Source organism: Rhipicephalus sanguineus, chromosome 4 (genome assembly GCF_013339695.2).
Source record: "Rhipicephalus sanguineus isolate Rsan-2018 chromosome 4, BIME_Rsan_1.4, whole genome shotgun sequence".
Classification (NCBI taxonomy): domain Eukaryota; kingdom Metazoa; phylum Arthropoda; class Arachnida; order Ixodida; family Ixodidae; genus Rhipicephalus; species Rhipicephalus sanguineus.
Window position 1 is genome coordinate 47,995,431 of NC_051179.1, and position 25,119 is coordinate 48,020,549.

General features: G+C 49.2%; 3 protein-coding genes across 3 annotated transcripts; 1 reads left to right on the top strand and 2 right to left on the bottom strand.

The window, feature by feature from the left end:
- Positions 1-3,586: 3,586 nt before the first annotated feature.
- Positions 3,587-4,183, bottom strand: LOC119391180 (protein D2). Its single transcript, XM_037658853.1, has one exon. The coding sequence runs from the start codon at positions 4,181-4,183 to the stop codon at positions 3,587-3,589; it is 597 nt and encodes a 198-aa protein (XP_037514781.1).
- Positions 4,184-6,749: 2,566 nt separating this feature from the next.
- On the bottom strand, positions 6,750-7,967 carry LOC119389922 (protein D3). Its single transcript, XM_049414585.1, has one exon. It carries the CDS (start codon positions 7,909-7,911, stop codon positions 7,171-7,173), a length of 741 nt encoding a protein of 246 aa, XP_049270542.1. The 5' UTR covers positions 7,912-7,967; the 3' UTR covers positions 6,750-7,170.
- Positions 7,968-17,910: 9,943 nt separating this feature from the next.
- On the top strand, positions 17,911-23,401 carry LOC119391181 (protein D1). The gene is made up of 2 exons (XM_037658854.1): positions 17,911-18,176; positions 23,083-23,401. The coding sequence occupies exons 1-2, from the start codon at positions 17,911-17,913 to the stop codon at positions 23,399-23,401; spliced, it is 585 nt and encodes a 194-aa protein (XP_037514782.1).
- The last annotated feature ends 1,718 nt before the right edge of the window (positions 23,402-25,119 follow it).

A 25,119-nucleotide genomic window follows, 5' to 3' on the forward strand; every position in this document is an offset into this window, starting at 1 on the left:
TCTTTCAATACTTTAGGGCCGCGCGCCCGGTACTTTGTCGAAATGTTGTCGAAAGACCGTTTGTCGAAATGTTGGCCTCAGTGACACCCGTGTTCACAACTTTTTCGTTTCTTAAAGCTTCCATCTTCCCCCGAACTTCTTTCTGCCTTCATTGCGGCTATATCACTTCGATACTGTACTATACTATGCTGTGCTATGCTATGCTATGATATGCTCTGCTATGCTGTGCTATGCTGTGCTATGCTATACTATACTATACTATACTATACTATACTATACTATACTATACTATACTATACTATACTATACTATACTATACTATACTATACTATACTATACCATACCATACTATACTTTTCTTGGCAATGAAGAGAAAGCTACTGGGGCGGAGCTTCTTCACATGTACAGCCGTGAGCAAAAGCGTACGGACCACGGAAGGGCGACCCGAAATCGCTGTCTACGCCGTCTAGTCGCGAGCCGTCTGCTGTAGAGAGCATCGCTCTGACGGAATAGATGTCCAGAGCATTACTCTGACGGAATTCGTCAGAGAAATGCCCTCGACAGCAGACGGCTCACCACTAGACGGCGCAGACGGCAAGGTATAAGGGCGGCAACGGTACGTATACGTTTGCTCACGGGTGTACTTCTACGCGAAGTGGTCCGGTATGGCGCGCGTCTCGTAACGCTGTGGAAAGTGATGACTGAGCGCATTCAGCGTTGCATACCGACGCAGACGCCGCGTAACGCTTAAGGTACACGTAAAAGGTCGGACCTCCTCACGCGTGCAAAACCGCAGAGTAAAAACGCCTAAAGTGAAATATATATGCAAATATCTTACTGGTGTGTGCTACCTTCTGTCTCAAAGAGCTACGTGTAGAAAATAACGGAGCAGTTTTTGTATCTCACGTAGAAAATATAGCGGTAATTTTGGAACTATACATTCAATGGCGGTGGGATACGCCTGGCTTGGCTCTGTAGCCTGCGCTTCATTAACCCAAGGTTGACGGCGACCTGTGTGGCCCACTCCACGACCCTTGTCTGGACTACTGGGTCTGAGCTGGTCAACACGGCCTCCCACTGCTCGAGAGAGGGATCACGCTAATATCCGCCGGTGGCGGCACCATGCTACATTCCCACAGTATATGGTCATAACTTGCCACTGCCTGGCACCATTTGCATTGTGGCTTAACCTCCTCCGGGTATATTTTGCTCATCACGTATGGGTTGGGAAAAGATTGCGTCTGCAGTTTTCTCCAGACGCATTCCTGCGCCTTGGTCAACCGCTTGTGCGGGGGCGGATAAAGCCTCCGCTCTAGTTTATGATTGGTGATGTCGTGAAAGGACACCAGCCCATTTCTCGCGGATCTCCCCGGAACGGGCGGCTTGAACAGTTGATGATTCGTGCCGATGTATCGGCGTTCATTCACGGCACAACGTTTCGCAGGGCATGCGACGCCTGAACGCGCACGATCTGGTGGACAGTGTGCGTTCGCAGTTCGACGTGCGCGCTTTCGCCACCGCCAACGACCTCGGTGATCCGATCGGTATCAACTACTTTCTCGTCGAGGTACGCTCGGCCAGGCCTCGAGCAGGACTCTCGGCAACAGCACACTCCATCACAGCTGACGGACTACTACGAATGCTTGCGCTGGTCTCGCTGGGCCAACTAGCCACGCGATGGGCTTGCGCCGTGACGATATCTGGAACACTTTTGCACTGTTTCTGATAGCACCAAAATTTAAAGGAACTGTTCATAATAAACGCAGTTTGGACGTTCGATGTCATGCAAAAGAGTCCGAAGTATACATGAGGGGCGTAGCCAGAAATTTTTTTTCGGGGGTTGGGGGTGGGGTGAGGGCGTTCAACTAACATTTATGTATGTTCGATGTTCGTGCGTGTGTTCGTATGTGTATAAGTGTGCGCGTATATCACATGCAAAATTGAAAAATTTCAAAAGAGATTTCAACCCCCCCCCCCCCCAATCTACGCCGATGGAATACAAACACTTTAAGAAAAAAAAGAGTCAGTTGACTCTCTTTTTGCGAGTCCTGACTGATTACTTATATGACTTTCTTAAAGAGTTACGGGACTCTTTTTTTAGAGATCATTATACGGCGCCGGAGAGTTGTAAGACCCAGCAGAGAGCTGCTTGTCTTACGAAATCCAGCCACTTAAGAGCCAGGCGTTTAGCTTCTTGCGAGGCCCAACTGACGTGCCTAGGTCACGAGGACCAGCTACTACTTGTGAACAGGGATCGGATATGGGCACAAACTATAAGACGTCCTAGACATCTTAGACTGAGACATCATCATTATCATCATCAGCCTGACTACGCTCACTGCAGGGCAAAGGCCTCTCATGTTCCGCCAATCAACCCGGTCCTGTGCTTGCTGCGGCCCTGTTATACCCGCAAACTTCTTAATCTCATCTGCCCACCTAACCTTCCGTCTCCCCTTCGCGTGTTTGCCTTCTCTTGGAATCCAGTCAGTTACTCTTAATGACCAGCGCTTATCTTGTCTAAGCGCTACATGCCCTGCTCATGTCAATTTCTTCTTATTCATTTCGACTGAGATGTCCCTAACAACCGTTTGTTCCCGGACCCACTCTGCTCTCTTCCTGTCTCTTAAGGTTACACTCATCATTTTCCTTTCCATTTCTCGCTGCGTCGTCCTCGGTTTAAGTTGAACCCTCTTTGTAAGCCTCCAGGTTCCTGATCCATAGCCTAAGTACCGGTGAGATGCAGCTGTTATATACCTTCCTCTTGAGGGACAGTGGTAAACTACCATTCATGATTTGAGAATGCTTTCCAAATGTGCTCCACTCCGTTCTTATTCTGAGACTGAGACAGCCGAGTCTCATTTCGAACATCATCAACTCATTTAGCATCATGATCATCATCATCGTTTCGTTTCGTTTATATTTTTATTCACTCCCCCTCTTGTCACGTGACCTGAGTGACGCCTCCTCCTCCTCCTCCTCCTCCTACTACTACTACTACTACTACTACTACTACTACTACTACTACTACTACTACTACTACCGCTACTACTACTACTACTACTACTACTACTACTACTACTACTACTACTACTACTACTACTACTACTACTACTACTACATTGCTTCGCCCTTGAGGCAAAACTGACTTCTTTTAATGATTCACACAAACGACAGCTTTTGCAGGGGTTGACTTAACAAAGCCCTTTCCCAACCCATGAGAATTTATTCTGTTTGATTTGCGTCAGAGGCTCAGCTTCTCTTCAGACGTAGTGAGCGACGTCGCTCGATCCGAAGACCACATTTCGACGAACTTGTTCGGAACTTTTCATTCGAAAAGTTTCGTGACACGCTTTGCTTTCTGCTAAGCCAGCGCGCTCTTCAATATACAGCCGTTCATCGCTCTTCGCCAGGGAAAACTGCCGCCTCTTGCGCCCTTCCCACCGTCAAGTGACCGAGATTTGTATGTGCCCTAATCGCCGCGAAGTGTACAACGCCGTCAGGTCAGCAGGTACAGCCAACTTGGGTCCTCGCGCTCGACCCCCAACAAGCCACTTGCGACGCCGGCGCCCGACCACGCCGCTTACTACTACGACCTCTCGCAAACGAAGTAGTTGACGGCCAGCGGGTCTCCGAGCTTGTTTTGGGTGACGAAATGGTTCAGGTTGAACATTCCGCGGGCGTCCGGCACGCTGGCGTCCCTCTCGGTGATGCGGTTGGTACCCTGGGAGTACACTATCAACGCATAACGATGCGGGCCCGTTCCTTTGGGTGGGCTCGGTCCGGCGTATTGGGTAACCGTGTCCCCAGCCTTGACGTCGCAGCTGTTGGGCACGTTCAGCACGAGCCAGTGGCGCCAGTAGCGGAGCCGCGCGGAAGAACGGCTGGGCGCGTCCGGGTCGACCATGACCACCGTGTAGAAGGCGCTGGAGGGCCCCTTGAAAGAGATGCTCTCGGGCGCCGCGCTCGTCTGGTCGCAGGTGAGCGTGTTTCCCATGTGAGCCTCAACGCCGTTCTTGAATTTGACGGCGAGCACCTGCTTGGCGGGCTTTGGGATCACGTCCGGTACGAGGGCCTCCATGGCGCCCAGCGTTGCCGCCGAAAGGGACTTCGTCGGCGGCGGCGACGTTGCCGGCGACTTTGAACGCTGCGGGGCGGGCTTCTGGCCGACCTTGGTGGTGGCCATGTTTGTGGGCTCGTCGTCGAGGCTCTCTGACGAGGACTCAGTTGACGTTGACGACGGTTCGCCGGGCTGGTGCGGCGACGCGCTTACCCGTGGGTCTCGCGCGTGACGCGAGCGCTGGCCGTAACGTTCCACGGTTTTGCTTGCTTGCTTATTCCTTGATATTGACTCCTACCCACTACGGGCGATTTTGGCAGTGTAAATGTAAATGTAAACATTAAGAGATTAAGCACGATAAAGGGAAAAGTAAAAAATTTGAAATAGGATAACGTAATTTTGCTGTTGCGTTAAAAATAAGTAAACAAAAATGTCATGAATAGGAAAATAGCTCTTAATACACAATTAAAATACAGTTTATTTCCCGAAGTATCGAGAAATTGATTCTGATTAACTCAGTAACAAGATACTCCTTCTTGTGTCACATAGGAATTCGCAGAAGGCTCCGCAGACGTTCCTGTTGCTGTAGTCCAATGGAGCAACCCCAAAGGACAGAATATTCTGAGTATTTATGGAATTGCTAAAATTTTATTAGCATTTTCAAGTACTTCTTTTCTTTGATTGATGAATCGGAGACAGCCTAGTAAAAAACGGTCGATGTTTTCAGGTTCGTTACAGCTAGAAAATAGAAGGGATGGCACCAGAGCACACCTGTTTAAATAAAAATTTAGCGGTAGTATACGGCATCGTACTTTTGTGATGGATACTTCCAATTTACAAGTGGGACACCATTTATTATCCCATTTCGTTTTTGCGGGGCCGAGTGGCGTTCCGCGTTGCGCTGTGTTTCGAACATTTCGGTAAAGAAGCTTGCGCCTTTTAATTTTTTTACGAAGTGTATGCGCGCGGTGTACAGCATTTGTACTTCAGCGTAAGGTTAATAGGGACATTCAGAATAGTTCAAGAAGTAAGCGCTGAAGCTTTGTTTCATCTTCCTAGGTTCAGTTCGCCAATCCATCACTTAGCATACACCAACCGCGGCCTCTGTGATCAGCTCCGGCAGCACGCGCGGGAGCTAATCGCGGAGGTCACGCACCAGCGTACACTTGGTTAGAGTGTACTAAAAGGTTAGAGTGTACTGGTTAGAGTGTACTAGAACACTCTAACTTGGTCAATCCTGCGCAGTGGATACACATCGATTTTTGAAATCACCATTCTCACGATTATCTTGGTCTCTGCGGTGACGGCGAGATAACTTGAAAAAATCGCCGTAAAATACAGGATGAGAACTGACCGAACGGTGAAAAGGCCATTGTCAATAGGAACTTTTCGAGCATACGGGACAGTGGAAAAGGGACACCTTGTTGACGCCCCAGCCATAAAACACATCCTGGGCCGGTTAGCCGATCTGATAGGTTGGCTGGTTGGTTGTTCCTTTGTAATCTGGCGCAATCCACGGCGGGGGACCGGCCATGAAACGGGCGGTACCTTGTTTTAGAAATGAAATTGTTTATATTCTAAATATGTGTAGAAATAGATAGTTTGCTAGCTATCCTCCCTGTCGTAGTAGTAGTAGTAGTATCCTCTACTTCATGGCTCATACCCACTCTGGGGAATTGGCCAAGAATTCACCTTATGAAATTTTTTAAAAGTATTTTGAGTATTGAAGGTTGATGCCTCCCTGTCCTTCCGACTATTTCTTCTTTCCTTCTTTGGACACGTTCTAATTTATAAAAACGTGGAAGGAGGAGACGTTAGGTGGCCTTGCAAATATTTCAATAACTTCTATCTCTCCTCAACGTCCAAGCGCTCCGTGCAGATGGTTATCACCAGCGTAGATGAAACGTCCGGCTCCGACGTTTATCACTAGGCCAATATCGACGGTTCATTAAGGTCTCTCTCTATCATCGCTTGCGTCTGTCCAATAATTTGAATCTCTGTTTGCCGCCCGTGTCTTCCCTCGTTCATTTTTAGCGGACCAGTAGTGGGGTTTGCCAAGTTTCTGTGGTGCGTACGTTTTTTTTTTTTTTTTTGTCCGCGTACGGCTTCTTTACATCTAGTGGACCAGTGGTGAATAGTGGGGTTTGCCAAGTTTCTGTGGTGCGTACGTGCTAGGAGTTATTGCGTGCATAGGACGGACGAATTTCGCTTTCGCCTAGCCGTATTCAGCTTGGCTGTAAAACCATGGGATAAGGAGAATGCAAGCGATCGCGGTAGACACATGCGTCGGGCCCTCATAGCGAGAGTACGTAATTCAGTGCGAATAAAAACGACGGCGCCAGCGGTATACACGTAATCCGCTGTAATCACAGTGGCATATTGGCGCGTGCACTGAATTCGATGGAGCAGCGTTGGCGTGATGGTATGCGCGAAAGAACCTTGTTAAATAAATAATCCCATGGCGACAGCGAAGACAGCTTTTCCTGCATAGTATACTACAGACATGTAATACATATGATATCTTAGAAAAAGTACATCTAAGGTTTTTCTGACGTACTGCTCTGAAAATTTGCAATTAAGATGCCACTACAAAAAATCTTGTGCGTTCAGCAAATCACACAACCTCGATAAACGACATGCCAACCAAGGTCCTATTCAATTTCGAAAAAAGTACAAAGTCATTGTTTTATTAACTTCCTGCTTAGTTGCGAAAATTTAGCGCGGCAATACAGCGGAACGACAGTGAAACTGGCGGCGGGAAATTTTCTTTTTCCATGCTGTATGTTCTTCGTGGAAAAAAAAAAGAGGGCGGGGGGGGGGGGGGAGGTCAAGAACAAGTCGGCCATAATTTTCATCCTTTTGCTGATGTCGTTGACGTTGTTCCAAGACGTTCTGCGCTTTTTTTACAATCACTCCACGCGCATCACATCGTCGCTACAACGCACTCCACCACCACCAAGTCAGACCCCCGTTCACCTCCGTAGCGAACAGCACTCTGCTCGTCTTGAGCCGCCCACCGTTGACGTGCCACAGTTCACGTATAAATGATCTTGCACACTGTCATCACAGTTGAAGTGCGCCACTGGGAGCGTTAGACGGCAGACTGATTTCGCTTAGTAATACATCAACATGACGCGGCAGAGGAGTCCAACTAGCGCCAGAGCAATGATGGTCAACCAGGACAGCATCGGGGTCACTCCGTCCACGTACGCGTCCTCGGCGAGAAAGTAATTTATCGCTATGGGATTGCCCAAGCTGTGTTCCTTGGCGAACTTGGTGATGTTGAAGTTCTTCCTCTTGTCGTACGGCACGATCAGCGTCTGGGGCATGTCGATGTGCTTGTACTGCTTGTACGCCAGGAAGGCGTACCGGTGCGGGCCCGATCCCATCGGAGGCTTGGGACCGCGGTACCTGAACAGCTCGGTTCCCTTCTTGTAGTCGACGGGCGCCTTGGCGTCTCCCGCATCCAAGTTGACCACGAGCCAGTGGAGGATGGGCCGAAACTTGGGGTCCGACCTGCTGGGCGCGTCGGGGTCCAGCATGGCTATCGCGTACGTGTAGCCCGCGGTTCTCGGGAAGTCGATGCCAGACGGCGCGCTGGACGCCTGCTCCGGGGTGAAGTGGTTACCCATGGCTATCTCGCCCGACTTGAATTTCGCCTCGAAGATGCCTCGCGGTATCGTCTCGATCAGGTCCGGCGCGAGCTTACTGCTTTCGGCCTTTGCGATGAGTGCGAGCTGCTTCTTGTCTAGCTCCTTGACGCCGCACGCAGAATGCGCCAGAAGGGCCAGCACGATGGTCGCGACGGCGACTGCGGCCCGAGTCGCGCTGGTGGCACTGCTCCGGCGCGCCATGTCTGAGCGATGCTTATGGAGGAGGCGGACTCTTACGAGATGTCTTACGGCGGCTGTCGATGCCCGACGAATGGATACCGCCGCCGCACCGGCAACTGCGCAAAAGCGTTCTCGTACAAGGACGCGCGGGGAGAAATTTGCTTTCCGGGGTCAAGTGTGGAACCGGTCCGCCCGGGGCACGCAGGAATCGGAAGGCCACATTACTGCCGCCTCCGCCGCCGCTTTCACCTTCGCCGCTGCCGCTGGGCAGCGGATGAATGAAACGACAGCTTCCTCTTCGTCGTCTTCTGTGTTTACGACAACCGAGAGTCCTTGATATTCCTGGATATAACAAGCATGCTTTTTTAAAGGAGTACTGGCACGATTTTCAGGCGTCACAAAAGGGTCATTTTTCGTTTTCTTGACATGCAAAGCTAATGCTCTCCACACAACGGAGCCAGAAAAACACGCATAAAATATTTTAGTTTGATCGTAAAGTTTTCGTTGCGCAGCATCTGCAAGCCAGCCCAACCGGAATTGACATTATTATGACGACTTCACACAGTTCGCTGGGTTTTCGAACTCTGCGTCTTGCGTGCGGCCGGAATCGCCAAAATCGCTGTCGGAGTCGCCGGACGACAAATCACTCACCGTTGTTTACGTGCACAACATGCAACAGACAGCATACGATAGATCCTGCTGCAAGGACACACCGAGTTCCCGTCCCCACGCGACTTTGTCCTACGCCAGATTTTTAGCACGTCACTGCGATACCGCCTCCTCGATATCGAAGTCGAAAGAGTTTTTTTTTAGGTAGCCGAATAAAATTACATTAAATGCATTCCGAGGCACCACGATACGCTTCTTGAGGTTCTTGACACTAGCTTTTTTATTTAGAGCCACAATACGAAAACTTCTAAGGTTCGTGTCAGTACTCTTTTATCAAGCCTCCCCTTGGTGCGGTTACGTAAATCCTCAGTGGCTGAACCTTTCGCGAGTAGGCAGCGTAGAAAGCTGGGCGAGTTGGTGTGCGTTCGTCTTGGTCAAACTGCACGGCAGCACGGGACTCTACGATATTTATCTCATTTCTTTAGTTGTGTCCCGTCCTGCCGCGCATTGACGAAGATGAACTTTTCGCGAAGCAAGAAAGATTCAGGCGAATACTAATTTTGTGGCGACATCATTTAGTCCTCAATCGCATAGAGCTTTACAGGGGGGAATGGGGGACATAAAAAATAACAAAGATAAGCGAACAAAAATAACATCAAATTAATAACAACTGCACTACATATGAAGATACGATGTTAGGCTGACATAACTATTTCAAATGTAGATAGAATGAGAAATACGCAGCAAACAAAATAAAAAGTGGTACAATACACACTTTACTCGTCATCAAGTAAATAATTGTGTAAGGTGGAACAAAAGAAGCCATGATCTGGAATGGAAACGATGTCGGAGAGAAGGTTTTGTTTATTTGTTTATTTCAGACATACATAAACAATTCACAATGTTGAGTATGTCCACGAGGTGAGGCAAAAGGAGACTCGTATGTCTCCTGACGAGGCCTTCACCCCGGACTTACATGTCTGACAGCATGGAGCGAAACAAGCGAAATCATATGAATTATAAAAAATAATTTCACTGCTCATTACACCGAATGCAAACAAGAATGAAAAAATGAAAAGGAACACTTTAACGTGATTATTAAGGGAGAAGTTTATACAAACTGTAGTGCAAGTAACAGTCTTTGCACATGAAGCACTTTCAATATAAAGCACAAGGTAATTATCAATATTGCGCAGGACGAAGGAATAATAGAAAGTGCTATTGCGGCAGTTAGTTGCGTGAACTTCATGGTGGTAGTCTGAATGAGCTGGGCGATAAGACGAACTGAGCTTTCAAAACCGGACGATTCAATTGGTTAATTGCCCCGTTGTGGGTATTTGCCATAGCGTGGCACATCATCATCATCACTTTCATCGAGTAAGACGCGAGCAGCAACGAGGCGTTTGTCCCTCGCTTCACGCCCGACACCGGGAGAAGGAGCCTGTCATGCCGTCCCCGTCGCTCATACTGAGCGTCGCTCTGGCGGCCAGCTTCGTGCCTCTGTCCAACCTCAGCCGCTCCCACTCCCACAAAGCAAGAAGGAACCAAGTGCAGCCGTTCGCAGACGCCCTGGCCAATCTATCTAAGCACATGGGACCCAGGCTACGCCACGATCGAGTAAGGACTTCCTCGCGCGTGTAAACATGCCAATCGACGCTTCCGAACTATCTCACTTTACCCTTACGAAATGAGCCGTATCGGTTGCTGCGTACTACACGCCGTGGTTGCTTAGCACGTAGGACGTCGCGTTACTAAGCTCGAGGGCGTGGGTTGGATTCCCGGTCACGGCAGGAATCGAACCCGCCATGTTGGTACTCCAACATGGCGGCTTCAGTGACATCAGTGCAAGCAATCCATAGCCGAACTACGTTTAAGTCGAGCACATAGGCGTGCGCGCAGGTGGAGCAGGGGAAGGGGGGAGCGCCCCCTCCCCTAATAACTGAAGAAGCGCTCCAAGTCTGCCCCATACCTTCACTCAGTCGCACCTGTCGTGTCATTGTTTGATGCGCATATATGGCCACACCGTTTCTTGAGGATAACGGCGGCGGCCGATGACCATTGATTTCGCACTTTATAGCAACTGTTTACATTCCACCTAGCTGTATCCCCGGAAAGTCAGCGACCAAAGGCAGGCCCCGATTTGAAAAGCATGCCATTGCCTCATTTTCATTCTTTGCATCAATTGCAAAGCTGATTTGCTTTCGGACTCGACCAACCGGGGGGCCGCGGTAAAGCTTGTCGATGGGAAGTGAACCGTTCTTGCAATGCAGCGTCAGGGGTCCTCTGCAGCCATTATCGTGAAAGACCTGTATGATCATAACCCTGCACGTTAAACAATGACAGAACAAGTCCTACTGACTATTGATATTAGGCTGACTTTGTTCCCCTTCTAAATGAAAGGGAGGTGGGGCTATGGCTATAACGATTATAAGAGCGCTAAAAACGGCCACAAAATTCACGTTTCGTCGATCCTATCTTCGCCTCGTAGGTCGTTCCGGAAGTAATCTCTGACGTGCCATCACGTCCGGTGGCCGTTTTCTACCCTTACGCTACGGTGCTGATGGGGAACGAGATCCATCCTTCCGCGCTGAGGCACGTGCCCAAGTTCGCCTTCGAGGCCGACCCGGACAAGCGCTACTCTCTCATCTTTCTCGGCCCGGACTACCCGTCGCGCAGCAACCCTTACGAGAGAAACCACGTGCTGTGGTTTGTGACAAACTACGCTCGAAACGCCACCTACGAGAGCCGTCCCGTCTGTCGCGTCTCGTACGGAGTGTCCCACTTGACGAGGAACAGTGGCCGGCAACGGTTCGTGTTCCTGGTGTACGAGCAGCCGGACGACAAGGACTGGTCCCAGACCATCATGGAGCCGCCTTCGCCCAACATGAACTTCATGCTGGACTTGTACGTGTCACGGAACCGTCTCAAACTGGCGGCGGTCAACTACTTCGTGGTCGACATGGAGAAGGAAGCTAGTAGGGATTCCGGTGCGTCTGACAAGAAGTCGTCGCCTTCTGGCCGTGTCACCGACAACGACGACGAATCGGACACCACTGAAGGTGAGGGCAACGACGCGGACAAGACTAGTGAGACCGGTACAACGAAGGGAGGCGGCAGGAGTACGAGTAACAGCGATGAGGAGATAACTAGCGCCCCTGGACAACATGCCAGTGTGGGAAAGGGTAATGCCGGTGAAAGTGGGATTGGCAATAAGGAAAAGCCTGTCGTCACTGACAAGAGCAACAGCTCAGAAACTGGAGGTGGCGCCAGTCAGGATCGAGACAACAAAGAGAAGACTAGCAGTGAACACAGAAACGCTAACGCTGTTGAAAAGAAGAGCGACGAAAGGAAGAACAATCTCGATGAAAAGAAAGCTAACGGTGCTGAAGATATAAGTAGCAAGAGTGACGAACACGACATGATGGACCTGAACAAGAGTTTTAAGGGTAGAGGCAGAGCTGGTCCAGGTCAGGACAGAGAAGAGAAGGTTAGCAGTGAAGACAAAAGCGCTAACACTACCGGAAAGAAGTCTGTCGAAGAGAAGAACAGCAATGAAAAGAAGAGCGTTGAAGTGGCTGTTAATGAAACGAAGACGGGACAGTTTCGGATCAACAGCTCAGAAACTGTAGGTGGCTCCAGTCAAGATCGAGACAACAAAGAGAAGACTGGCACTGAAGACAAAAGCACCGGCGCTGTTGACAAGAACACCAAGTTCGATGAAAAGAAAGCTAACGGTGCTGAAAATGTGAGTGGCGAGAGTGACGCACACGTCATCATTCACCTGAACAAGAGTGCTGGAGATAGAGGTAGAGCTAGTCCAGGTCGGGACAAGGAAGGGAAGGTTAGCAGTGAAGACAAAAGCACTAATACTACCGAAAACAAGCCTGTCGAAAAGAAGAACAGCAATGAAAAGAATAGTGTTGAAGTGGCTGTTAATGAAACGAAGACGGGACAGTTTCGGATCAACAGCTCCGAAACTGTACGTGGCTCCAGTCAAGATCGAGACAACAAAGAGAAGACTGGCACTGAAGGCAAAAGCAGCGGCGCTGTTGAAAATAAGAACAAGTTCGATGAAAAGAAAGCTAACGGTGCTGAAAATATGAGTGGCAAGAGTGACGAACGCGCCATCATTGACGTGAACAAGAGTGCCGAAGATGGAGATAGAGCTAGTCCAGGTCGGGACAAGGAAGGGAAGGTTAGCAGTGAAAACAAAAACACTAACTCTACCGAAAAGAAGTCTGGCGATGAGAACATCATTGAAAAGAAGAGTGCTGAAGTGGCTGTTAATGAAACAAAGACGGGGAGTGGCGAAGTGCGGACTCGTATCGATGATACCGGCAAGAGACTGGGCGATGTTGGCGAGAAGCGGAGTCCAAGCGGCGAAAAGGACTCTGTCCCTGGCGGAACGTACGCCGAGACCGGTAACCCGCGGCCCTCTGGTACTGGTGTCGAGAAAACGAAAGATGCACTGACGTGACGGCGTCGTTAAGCGAAGAAGAGGCTATTATCGCACAAGACCAAGAGGAGATGTTCGAAAACTCAGCCAAAGCCGACGTACGAAACCAGAAACCAGATAGAGAATAGATGGAGTTAGCCTTATTTTCTTTTCCCTCTCTTTCTTTCTTCATTTATTTCTCTTTATTTTACATGTCAGCAATAATTTAACGCGTTACAAGTTTTTTTTTTCTTTATTTGCTCCCGAAGAATGCGTTCATGTGAAAGTGCCTAGTTGTTTTTAACGCGGTCTGTGTGTAAGTGTGTGTAAGGAAAAATGAAGCACTTGTTTTTTTTTCTCGATGATGTGCATTTCAATAAATCTCCGCTTTGTCACTGATATTTCTCTTTTAATGACGCCAAGATCATAAAAGTTCAATAGAACTTGAAAGTGGAGGCTCCTAATTTCAAATTGAACGATGTACCAGGTCATGTCGTCACGGGATGACACTGTAAACAATTCCCTCGTGAGTGCAACCTACAGGCGAGGCAGGAGACTGTTGCTGGTCGTATGTACTTTCGTTAGTCGTATTGTGCTACAGTGCAAGAAGGAGCTAAGCGTCACTTCGTAACAAACACTCTTTCATATACCTACGACTATACCTTTTCTTATTCGCAGTAGATTGTTACTGAGCGCAAGGGTACATTTACATTCGTTAAGCCTGCATAACGCCCTCTGATCAACATTCTCCCACCAAGCTTGGTCTAAAAACCTCGCCTCCTGCCGTTCGATTCTTAGCCAATCCCACACGGAATCTTGTTTCACTAGTTACCAACTGTTACCAATGGTTACCAATGGTTACCAATGGAGACCAACTAGTTAATGAACCGTCCTCAAATCACTTTTATTGGTTCTGTTCATTTATGACCCCATGATTTCAAGAAACCATGAGTTCTGGTGTGTTGCGTGCGCATCATTGGCAGAATGTGGCCTTTCTCGGGTTTCTTCTGATCGGCGAGTTTCTTCTGATCATGGTATGCAGGACGCGTGTAACACCGCTAGCGTTCGCTGTAGACTCGTACAAAACTGCAACGCCACAACTAAATTTCCACCTCTGGGTGGTTTAAGGGCCCTTTAACAATTGAAGACAAACGGCATATCTTTCTGTGCAATCAGGCGTACAGCATAGGGCTCAGTATTCGTTTCAATAAACAAAACCACAAAACAAGCATGAAAACCGCATGATGGATGATAAGGCGCCTGTGAACGATGGGAACACCCTCCCACGCGTTCCCGGTTTGGATTAGGTTGCAGCTGCGTTGTACTTCACACGAGGGCTTCGAATGATGTCAAGCGGCCCTTCCTTCTCCCCGCGTGTGTTTCCCACTTTCATAAATAAAAGGGAGACCCATCTAGCAACTCATTCAGTTCCTTCTAAGACTGCCATGGGTAGACCACGGAAATTAGACACCAGACGAACAGCGTGAATACAATGCTCGACAAAAGGAACAAATTCGTCTTGCTGAAATTGGTCGCGCAACCAATCACGGTCTACCCCAGCGACCACAAAGCGATTATCACGACCATTACTCTAAAGTAATAATAAACCATACCCCCCCCCCCCCCCCCCCCATCAGCATGCGTGGGGTATGATACAGCTTCGCTGGACATTCGCGTTTGCAGGGCGGCATGGCAGCCAATTTTTAACAGCGAAGCTCTGTGGAAAATCGTTCCTTGTGAGTCGATCGCAGAAAACTATCATCATCTTAACGGGTATGTGCCACTGTGCGGCTACCTGAGAACGAGTACAGAGAAAGATAGAGAAAGAAAATAAGAGAGAAACAAACAGAGAGACGGCAAGAAAGATATAAAGAAATAGAAAGAAAAAAATTCTTGCCGAAAAAAAAATTCTTCACGAGGTGGTATGCGAACCCTCGATCCCAAGGCGAGCGTCCTAGCCACTCGGCTGACCAGACACGCTAGCAGAGCTTAGGATAGCCGTGTATAGTGCAGTGTAGCAAGGGGGTGGGAAAGGGAAGTGAGCGTGAGGAGGAGAGATGTTATGGTGAGAAGGAGGGAATGGAGGCGGGGAGAGAGTAAACCGTAGCACAGAAAGGATGAGAAAGAGAGAAATAGAGAGAAAGAAATGAAGAAAGCAAAAAAAGAGACAGAGAACATCAACGAAAGAGAGAGAAAGAAGTATAGAGAGGAAAAAATATAGAAAGAAACAGGAACCAAGCATCGCGTTGTCTAGCGACAAGATACCGCACCTCCTGGCCAAGCCGCGCATGCACAGTAGCTAAGCCACGCCCACCGACGGAGACATCGCGCGCAACCTCCGCTCTATAGTGCGTAGTCTGGCTGCGTACTGCCGAGCGCGAAGCCGCGCATCTCGAAGCTAGAGGTGTCGGTCGACGGGGAGTACGAGTGGCGACGGTCCCGTGCTTCGCAGTGCCAAGCTTTGCGCGACTTAGTGCAAACTGCCCGCAAATGTTTTTTTTTCTTCGTCCCTTTTATTGCTACTTTTTTACGATATTTTTCATGCCAACCGATATTACAGTCATTGCTGCTAGTGGGTATGTGACATAATCGAGTCCCCATTAATCGAAGTCTGCGCAAGAACGTCGGCAATTCCCTCGAGAGTCCATCAAAGGTTCGACTGCAGCGTTGAGTGCAACAGGACCGAACTCGAGGCCGCATCAATTCCCATGGGAAACGCGCTAAGCCTTCCGACACTCCGCAAGTCAACAGCCGGGATTCGCATCAAGGTGAACGCCAACATCGGCCCCGACGTGGGCCACCGCAAAGCCTACATGGCGGCAGCGGCCGCCGACGGGCCGTCGCTGGCCGACCTGGTCTTCACGAACTTCAGCAGCAGTGGCCACGACAGACGCGAAGACAGTAAGACCGTACGCGTTTGGAACTGGGCCGAGCTGTTTCGAGGACTCGCGCCAAGCGCCGATAACGAGCGATCGGTAGGGTTGGACGATTGCGAACGCAAGCAGCAGCGATCGAACCCCTGCTTTGCGCTGCTCCTGCTAGACTACCGAACGCAACCGAGTCGAAGCCCGTGTCCGATCGTGAGGCGTTCTTCTGTTGGCTACTCACCCGTGCTATGCTACCTACACGACAACGGCTTGTTCCACGTCTGATCGATCTGTCGCTCTTCCGTGTATCCGTGAATTAAATTAAAGGTTATTATAACGGAGCTGTAAATGGCACACATTCTTGATGTTGCGATGTCCGTCCGCGCCCGTGCGCGTACAAAAACACGGTTGATCCCTCCGTCATAGAAATCGGAATAACACGAAAGTAAAGCGTGCCCTTACAGAAGTAACTGAATGCTTACTGTACATTGATATAACAGAGTTTGCACAATGTATATTGATGTCTGGCAGCTAATGGCGCCATTTAACGTGTATGCACACACTTTGATGATTGGTGTTACATCTCCATCCTGACGACTAACGTCCATGTTAAATGATTAAACACACCCTTGTGGTAGCTGTAGTAAATCAGAGAACGAGGTGTGATAGCCAGAAGAGCGTCGCATATTGGACGCAGAACTTGGTCGCCATCCCGCGGCATGTTAAAGTGTGATTGAACACCACGGCCGGACTAGAGGGAAACGCAAAGCGCGTCGTGCCGCCCCGGTAGCCCGGCCGTGATTTTTCTCAGGGCGAGCGCGTGAGCATGGAATGCGGTGTTACAGCCAGGTGAGGCAGGCGCGCGTCGCAGAGCTATTTTTGGTTTGTATTAGCGTGATGCTAAGCGAGGCCGACGCTTTTACGACGCTTGGGCAAAGGTCGCCACCTCGCGGTGTGTTAAGGCATTGACAAAATTCAACTTCTATTGAAAACGCGCCCAATGGGACGGACGCGTAACGCGTTGCAGGTGCTAGTCGCGGAGGCCACAGCAATGACGAATTACTTTACCTTACCACTCCCAGAGGTCAACACCACCCAGCCGACCGGGAGAGTGGTAGATATAAAAGGCGCGTTCGTAAACCCTCCAGAGTCTGTTACCGTGGCGCAGTGGATAGCGTGCCCGGCATCTGTTGTTGCGGGCCGAGCGGTCGTGGGTTCGATGCCCGTTGACGGTACCTTTTTTTCTTTGCCATCTGATTGCGTATGTTTTTTCGAGGTCATTTCCGTGACGGAAATACGTCACTGAAGTCTTGGTGGACCCCGGCATAAAACACTTTAGTGTTAAAAAAAAGCGAACCCACGTGACCTCCACCGAGTGAGCAACGTCATCATGACATCATAAATCGCTTTGTGACGTCATGACTCAGATAACTTGTCACAGAAAAATTTGTGACATCATCATGACGTCATCGTGTCGTCGCCGGTGACGTTACCACATGACGTGGCATGATGACGTCATCAATCAATATCCTTGCTCGGTCAAAGGTGGGCCGATCCCGTAGGCAGTGCGACACCACGTGAGTTGCAGGAAACTTCAGTGGAGTGGCATTCGTTTTGTACGTGCGTCGCCGCGTCAATCGAGTCTGGGCGCTGCGTTGGCGCGGTCGTGCGTGGCAAGTATGGGTCGACCGCTCCTTGTGAGAACGCGCGAGGAGCAGCGCGCGCTTACGAAGAACGCCGACGAGAGCAGAGACGAGAGTACAATACGGCCTCCCAGCTGAGCAGTAGTGATAGTCTCCATACACTTGATTCTGGGCGGTAGTGTTCTCTGTGCTCGGCAAGCGAAATCTCGAGCCTGGTTCAGGGGTGGCCTAGCTACTTCTATCTAAATACTTCCTTTCTGTCTTACCTATCTTTTTAAAGCCTTTCATCTACTGTAAACGCCCGCTTTCTGGCAAATCCCCCCGTAGCCGCCACCTTTTCCCTTTCCCTACCTTTGTATTCATGTTTTCATTTACATTAACCGCCGACTTCTTGGCCAATCCCCCATAGTGGGTAGGAGCTAGTTCTAAGGAGCAAGCAATCACGGCAAGCAAAGAGCGCACCGTCATGGAATCGAAGTATGCCGCTCTCCTTGCTCTGGCCGCCGTTGTGGTCCTGGTGCAGCCTCCCTTCTGCGCATGCGCCATGAACGAGGACCTGCTCCTGAGCTTCTCGAAGTCAGAGATCGTGAGCGACGTCATAGCGGCGGTCCCCGAACGCGCGCTCAACGTCAGCTACCCCGGCGGTGCGACTGTCAACTTGGGCAACATTCTCACGCCTGCGCTGACGGCTCACGCGCCCGACGTCAACGTTGTTGGAGACCCAGGCCACTGGTGAGGTCGCGAAGGCTTTATGTCGCTTCATCACAGCGTTTTGTTGGCTATGGTTTCCTGGTGCACTGTTAATCGGGAAGGTGTTGGGTTCGGTTCCCGCCCACGGCGGCCGCATTTGCAGGGGGTCGAAATGTAAAAAAACAAAAAAAAAACAAACGCGTGTACTAAGATTTAGATGCGCGTTAAAGAACTACACGTCGTCAAAATTATTTCGGAGGCCCCTGCTACGGCGTGACTCATTGGAGGCATAAACCTTACCTGTTTCCCAGCAGGCGGGGCGAAGGGGGGGGGGGGGAGGTGGCAAGTAAGGAGGTAAAGAGACGACATTCAATTCTCCGCTACAAGGGCCGCATTTAGACGAGACCAAATGCAAAAAATCCTGAGTACTCACATCATTACCCAGAATTTTTGCGTTGTGGTCCCGTCTAGCAGGGAATCAAACTCGCGCCATCGACAAAATTAGTGGTCGGGCTTCAAAATTCCCACCCATAAAAAAATTCTGAGTAGAATCAGCAGTGCGGCGGTTTGGGCACGTTGGTATTCCATCTTGAAAAATTATGAGCGCACAGAAAACACGGACGACAAAAAAGACACACATATGCACACACGTAGGCGCTACTTCCAACAAAATTTATTCTTGTGATCCACTGCTACTTATAGCACACAATCAGCTCGTATCGATGCGCCATACTCCCAACCCCCCCCCCCCCCCCCATTTGACACATTTTTATTTTGACGTTGTCATACCCAGGTATTCAAACTCTTTTTTTGTTAGTGCAATGGACGGCATGCTTACGCATTTTTCGCCCATCTTTTCAATCTGCTCTGCCTCGATTATCTCTCTTGTCAACTGATTTCGATTCTTGTTAACAATTCTACATTTGTCAAACAAAGGCACACAGCCACACTTCTTGCAATGTATTCCTAAAAAACCACCAGCCACGTTCTGGACATTGTACGAGTGCTCACGTAAGCGGTCGTTGACGCAGCGACCGGTTTGTCCTATATAGCTGCGACCACACGACAACGGTAGGCAATAAACAACGCTTTCAGCACATTCTACAAACTTCTTTTTGTGCTTCTTTTCACAGACACGTTTTCGCTGTGCTCCTGGAGCTGTCATCTTGCAGAGCTTCTTCAATTTTGTCGGGGCTGAAAAAACAACCCGCACATTGGCTCGCTGTGCGATTTTTTTTCAAGTTATGGGAGACAATGTGTATATACGGCAACACACTCATGTGTCGTCCGCGCTCGAACAAGTTAGTCGGAGGTTCATGTACACTTTTCATGTCTCGCAAGATGCGCTCCGCAACAGATACGAGTACAGGCTGTGGATAGCCAGCATCAGTCAGTCTTTTCCGCTGCAATTCAAAGCTCAAGGAAACCGAGTGGTGACACGACTTCCTCAAGGCGTTCTTGAAACAGAGGTTGGCAATTGCCCTCTTGACCAATTTAGAGTGTGCCGAATGGTAAGGAAGCAAGGGTTTATTTGCACGTGGCTCGTAATGCCAACAAGAGTGATCTGCCTTACTTGACAAGCATAAATCCAAAAAAACGCATGGTTCCATCTTGCGGTAACTCGTGTGTCACTTCTAGGGGTTTCAGGCTATCTTGAATAATCGGCAACAGCGCTTGCACCTCAGTTTCAAACAGATCGTCATGACAATCAACAAAAAACACAAAATCATCCACAAATCTAAACACTTTTTCTACCTTAGTTCCCACTAATCTTTCGGCTAGCTTTTTACCAAGATGGCCCAAAACAAGTCACTAAGGCGGGGGCAATGCAAGACCCGATGCAAATGCCCTGTTTCTGTAAATGCGGGGTGTCATCCCACAAAATAAAGGTAGATTTCAAGTAGCACTGGAGAAGTTCCAAGAAATGCCCACACGACAGACCTGTCACGTTCTGGAAGCTAATGACACCATATTCATCAATGGCCTTCTCAACACAGAGTAACAATTCATTATGAGGAAGGGAGTAAAACAAATCCTTTACGTCAATAGAAAAAAATTGCATGCATTTTTCGTGGTTCGGTCTCATAAAATTAACAACTGCTTCCGATTTGTTAATCAGGAATGGGTCACATAGGGGTAAAACATCAAGCTTGGCCTATAAAAACAACGCGACTGGCTTTTGCCATGTGTCATACTCAGAGATAATGACTCTAAAAGGCACACCCACTTTGTGTGTTTTTGCAGCAAAAAACACTTCTAGAGAGTCACGTTTACTCCCCTCAATACTCTTAACCAACTTGTCTAAATTGAGACGGTTGCAAAGCTTCCTCGCCTCAGCCTTTATCTTTGGAAGCACCACCGTCTTGTGACTGTCAAAGACAGTGAAAATGGCTTCGCCAGCCTTTTTTCGATACTGTTCAAAAGGGAAGACGGCAAAGCCGCCCTCTTTGTCTGCTGGCAGGACACACAATGAGTTATCGACTAGAAAGGTAGCTACGCGCTTGATAGAAACTTTTGGAACAGCCACCTTACAGCGAGAGATGACGTCGACTCCAGATGAGACAACACGGGAGGCCTCTTCTTCTGGCGCAGCCTTCGAGACTTGCCTCACCAAGGACAGCAGTTCAGGGCGTGAACGCTGAGTTTCCACGGCAAACTTGGGGCCCATTGAAAGGACCTTGCTGACCGGTTCCGGTAGATGGACCTCCGGTAGAAGGCGGCTTCAAGTCAGGAGGCCTGCACAAAGCAGTCCTGTCCATACGGCGGAGGAGGTCCATCTACCGGAACCGGTCAGCAAGGTCCTTTCAATGGGCCCCAAGTTTGCCGTGGAAACTCAGCGTTCACGCCCTGAACTGCTGTCCTTGGTGAGGCAAGTCTCGAAGGCTGCGCCAGAAGAAGAGGCCTCCCGTGTTGTCTCATCTGGAGTCGACGTCATCTCTCGCTGTAAGGTGGCTGTTCCAAAAGTTTCTATCAAGCGCGTAGCTACCTTTCTAGTCGATAACTCATTGTGTGTCCTGCCAGCAGACAAAGAGGGCGGCTTTGCCGTCTTCCCTTTTGAACAGTATCGAAAAAAGGCTGGCGAAGCCATTTTCACTGTCTTTGACAGTCACAAGACGGTGGTGCTTCCAAAGATAAAGGCTGAGGCGAGGAAGCTTTGCAACCGTCTCAATTTAGACAAGTTGGTTAAGAGTATTGAGGGGAGTAAACGTGACTCTCTAGAAGTGTTTTTTGCTGCAAAAACACACAAAGTGGGTGTGCCTTTTAGAGTCATTATCTCTGAGTATGACACATGGCAAAAGCCAGTCGCGTTGTTTTTACAGGCCAAGCTTGATGTTTTACCCCTATGTGACCCATTCCTGATTAACAAATCGGAAGCAGTTGTTAATTTTATGAGACCGAACCACGAAAAATGCATGCAATTTTTTTCTATTGACGTAAAGGATTTGTTTTACTCCCTTCCTCATAATGAATTGTTACTCTGTGTTGAGAAGGCCATTGATGAATATGGTGTCATTAGCTTCCAGAACGTGACAGGTCTGTCGTGTGGGCATTTCTTGGAACTTCTCCAGTGCTACTTGAAATCTACCTTTATTTTGTGGGATGACACCCCGCATTTACAGAAACAGGGCATTTGCATCGGGTCTTGCATTGCCCCCCGCCTTAGTGACTTGTTTTTGGGCCATCTTGGTAAAAAGCTAGCCGAAGGATTAGTGGGAACTAAGGTAGAAAAAGTGTTTAGATTTGTGGATGATTTTGTGTTTTTTGTTGATTGTCATGACGATCTGTTTGAAACTGAGGTGCAAGCGCTGTTGCCGATTATTCAAGATAGCCTGAAACCCCTAGAAGTGACACACGAGTTACCGCAAGATGGAACCATGCGTTTATTGGATTTATGCTTGTCAAGTAAGGCAGATCACTCTTGTTGGCATTACGAGCCACGTGCAAATAAACCCTTGCTTCCTTACCATTCGGCACACTCTAAACTGGTCAAGAGGGCAATTGCCAACCTCTGTTTCAAGAACGCCTTGAGGAAGTCGTGTCACCACTCGGTTTCCTTGAGCTTTGAATTGCAGCGGAAAAGACTGACTGATGCTGGCTATCCACAGCCTGTACTCGTATCTGTTGCGGAGCGCATCTTGCGAGACATGAAAAGTGTACATGAACCTCCGACTAACTTGTTCGAGCGCGGACGACACATGAGTGTGTTGCCGTATATACACACTGTCTCCCATAACTTGAAAAAAATCGCACAGCGAGCCAATGTGCGGGTTGTTTTTTCAGCCCCGACAAAATTGAAGAAGCTCTGCAAGATGACAGCTCCAGGAGCACAGCGAAAACGTGTCTGTGAAAAGAAGCACAAAAAGAAGTTTGTAGAATGTGCTGAAAGCGTTGTTTATTGCCTACCGTTGTCGTGTGGTCGCAGCTATATAGGACAAACCGGTCGCTGCGTCAACGACCGCTTACGTGAGCACTCGTACAATGTCCAGAACGTGGCTGGTGGTTTTTTAGGAATACATTGCAAGAAGTGTGGCTGTGTGCCTTTGTTTGACAAATGTAGAATTGTTAACAAGAATCGAAATCAGTTGACAAGAGAGATAATCGAGGCAGAGCAGATTGAAAAGATGGGCGAAAAATGCGTAAGCATGCCGTCCATTGCACTAACAAAAAAAGAGTTTGAATACCTGGGTATGACAACGTCAAAATAAAAATGTGTCAAATGGGGGGGGGGGGGGGGGGGTTGGGAGTATGGCGCATCGATACGAGCTGATTGTGTGCTATAAGTAGCAGTGGATCACAAGAATAAATTTTGTTGGAAGTAGCGCCTACGTGTGTGCATATGTGTGTCTTTTTTGTCGTCCGTGTTTTCTGTGCGCTCATAATTTTTCAAGTCTGAGTAGAATACTGCGCTCAGTATATGATAATCTCACTTCGGCGTGGCTGTCTCCAGGTACACAGTGATTCTGTTAGACCCGGACGCGCCGTCCAAGAGTGATCCTAAGATGCGTCACTGGCTCCACTGGCTGGTGGTGAACGTGCCGCACAACGACACCACCACGCTGATGAAGTACGCCGGCCCGACTCCGCCTCCAGGCTCCGGCAGGCACAGATACGTGTTCCTCGCATACGAACAGAAGCAGCCGGTCGCGCGCAACGCTATGAGTGGCTTCGGCAAGGAAAGGGCGAAGTTCAACCTCGCGGCGTTCCTCGAAGCTCTCGGCGTCAATCAACTGGTGGCCGCCAACTTCTTCTACGCCGAGAACAAGTAGCTCGAACTGCACTCCAACGATGCCTTTCCCTTCCAACAGGGCAGGGATGATTTTCAGCTGGGGATTTATTAAATGAACAGGAGTGAAATGTGATTTTTTTTACAGCGAAAGCTGTTATGGGATCACAACAGCCGATTCTGGTGGCGTAGTGGTCCGCCGCCGCCGCCGCCGGTGTCTGTAACCGCTGTCGCTCACAACGAGAAAAGAAAAATCCAGGATAGAACGGGATTTGCACCCAGGCCTTCTACGTGGCAGTCCAGTATTCTGCCACAGAGCCACGTCGGTACTTGAAACTCCTTCGCAAGAAGACCCTATATATACAGGAGTCATGTCGGGCAGTGAAACACTTTAGCAGATGCAATATAGCGTGGTAGAAGAGTAAAATAACAACCAGCTAGGCGTCACAAAATGTGAATTGCATAACGAGTGGATGGTTTAAAGCTTCCCACCCATTACAAATGGCTTAGCCATAATTATTCATCGTCATCAGCCACAGCATCAACAAAGTGCATATAATGCCATACAGATGTGTAGCGGGTACCTCGCTTTTCCGCAGAATGATGAATAATGGCATAGTGGGTACACTTCTCTACTTCGCCAAATTATGATGATTTATGGCTTAGTGGGTACCTTGCAAGTGTTCCGCGCAGTCCTGGTCTTCTTTATTTTTGTCTCTCTATGTTGTACACAGGGTTTTATATTCAGAAGAACTGCTGTGAGTTCCTGTCTCTGACGCTAGATTCATTAGAACGTGAAGAAGCAAACTGTCCGTCTTCACATGGCTCTCCACTGTCTTCCTCCTTTTTTGTCTTTGTAACCGTCTGTCTTGTGTCTGTCGCTCGGTATTGTATATCTACCCTTAACGTTACCACTTCAATAATACCACCCCGTCCGTGACCTATTCCACATGGCGAGTTCATGTCATCGGTAAAAGAGGTATCGTCATCGTCATCTCCAGCCACTGGTGGCACCGTGTTAAGAGGAGAAGCCAGTGGTTCAGGCAGGAGTGGACGCCGGTTAGAGACCGAGAGAAGGAGGATCCGATTGTATAGTGTATACGACTTGCGTGGCGATCAGGCTCAGAGTGTCCAGCCTAGCGGCAGGGGCCTCACCGAAAGAAAGGCCTCAGAGACGAGTAAAGAGGGGGGAGGCCTCAACCGCGCCGCCGCCCGAAGAAAAGCGTCGCATTAAGGAGTCGGCCGAGTCCACACTCCAGCGATCGTGAAAGGATCCAGCGGCCGTGCAAGACTGATTGGAAAGCGCTCCGTCAGACGACGCTCGCTGGCTCGCAGGACTAGGCTGCTGCACCTTGCAAACTGGACACTCCTTGACCGCCTGGCTTGTTTTTTGTTTGTTTTTTACGCTGGCGTTTGTTTGTTTCTTCCAGTCGCGCGACTTTGCCTGTGTCCGCGTTTCTTTTCGTTTTTCCTTGCCCGAGTGTGTGTGTGGTCGCAGCAGGACAGTGGCGCTGTTCTTTGGTGTCAGCAAGAACGTAGCCAGCAACGGGCGGAAACTGAGTTAAAGTGAAACGGAAGTTTTTAGTTCAACGCTGTGCCTTTCAAAAGGGACTCTGCAACTTTTTTAAGGAAGAACGCTCGCACTGAAGGGCAGGGCCCACTCTCGCGCCACGTTCGCTGTCTTTTTGTTTGTTTTTTCGCTTCGCTAGAGACTCGTTTTACTTGCTCGGATAAATCGGGCCGAGGTTTAAACCTCGGCTC

Excerpts from the sequence above, each read along its gene's own strand:
- LOC119389922 (XM_049414585.1), bottom strand. The coding sequence starts at position 7,911 with ATGGCGCGCCGGAGCAGTGCCACCAGCGCGACTCGGGCCGCAGTCGCC.
- LOC119391180 (XM_037658853.1), bottom strand. The coding sequence starts at position 4,183 with ATGGCCACCACCAAGGTCGGCCAGAAGCCCGCCCCGCAGCGTTCAAAG.
- LOC119391181 (XM_037658854.1), top strand. The coding sequence starts at position 17,911 with ATGGAATCGAAGTATGCCGCTCTCCTTGCTCTGGCCGCCGTTGTGGTC. Across the intron at positions 18,177-23,082 it reads GTTGGAGACCCAGGCCACTG|GTACACAGTGATTCTGTTAG; the intron begins GTGAGGTCGCGA and ends GGCTGTCTCCAG.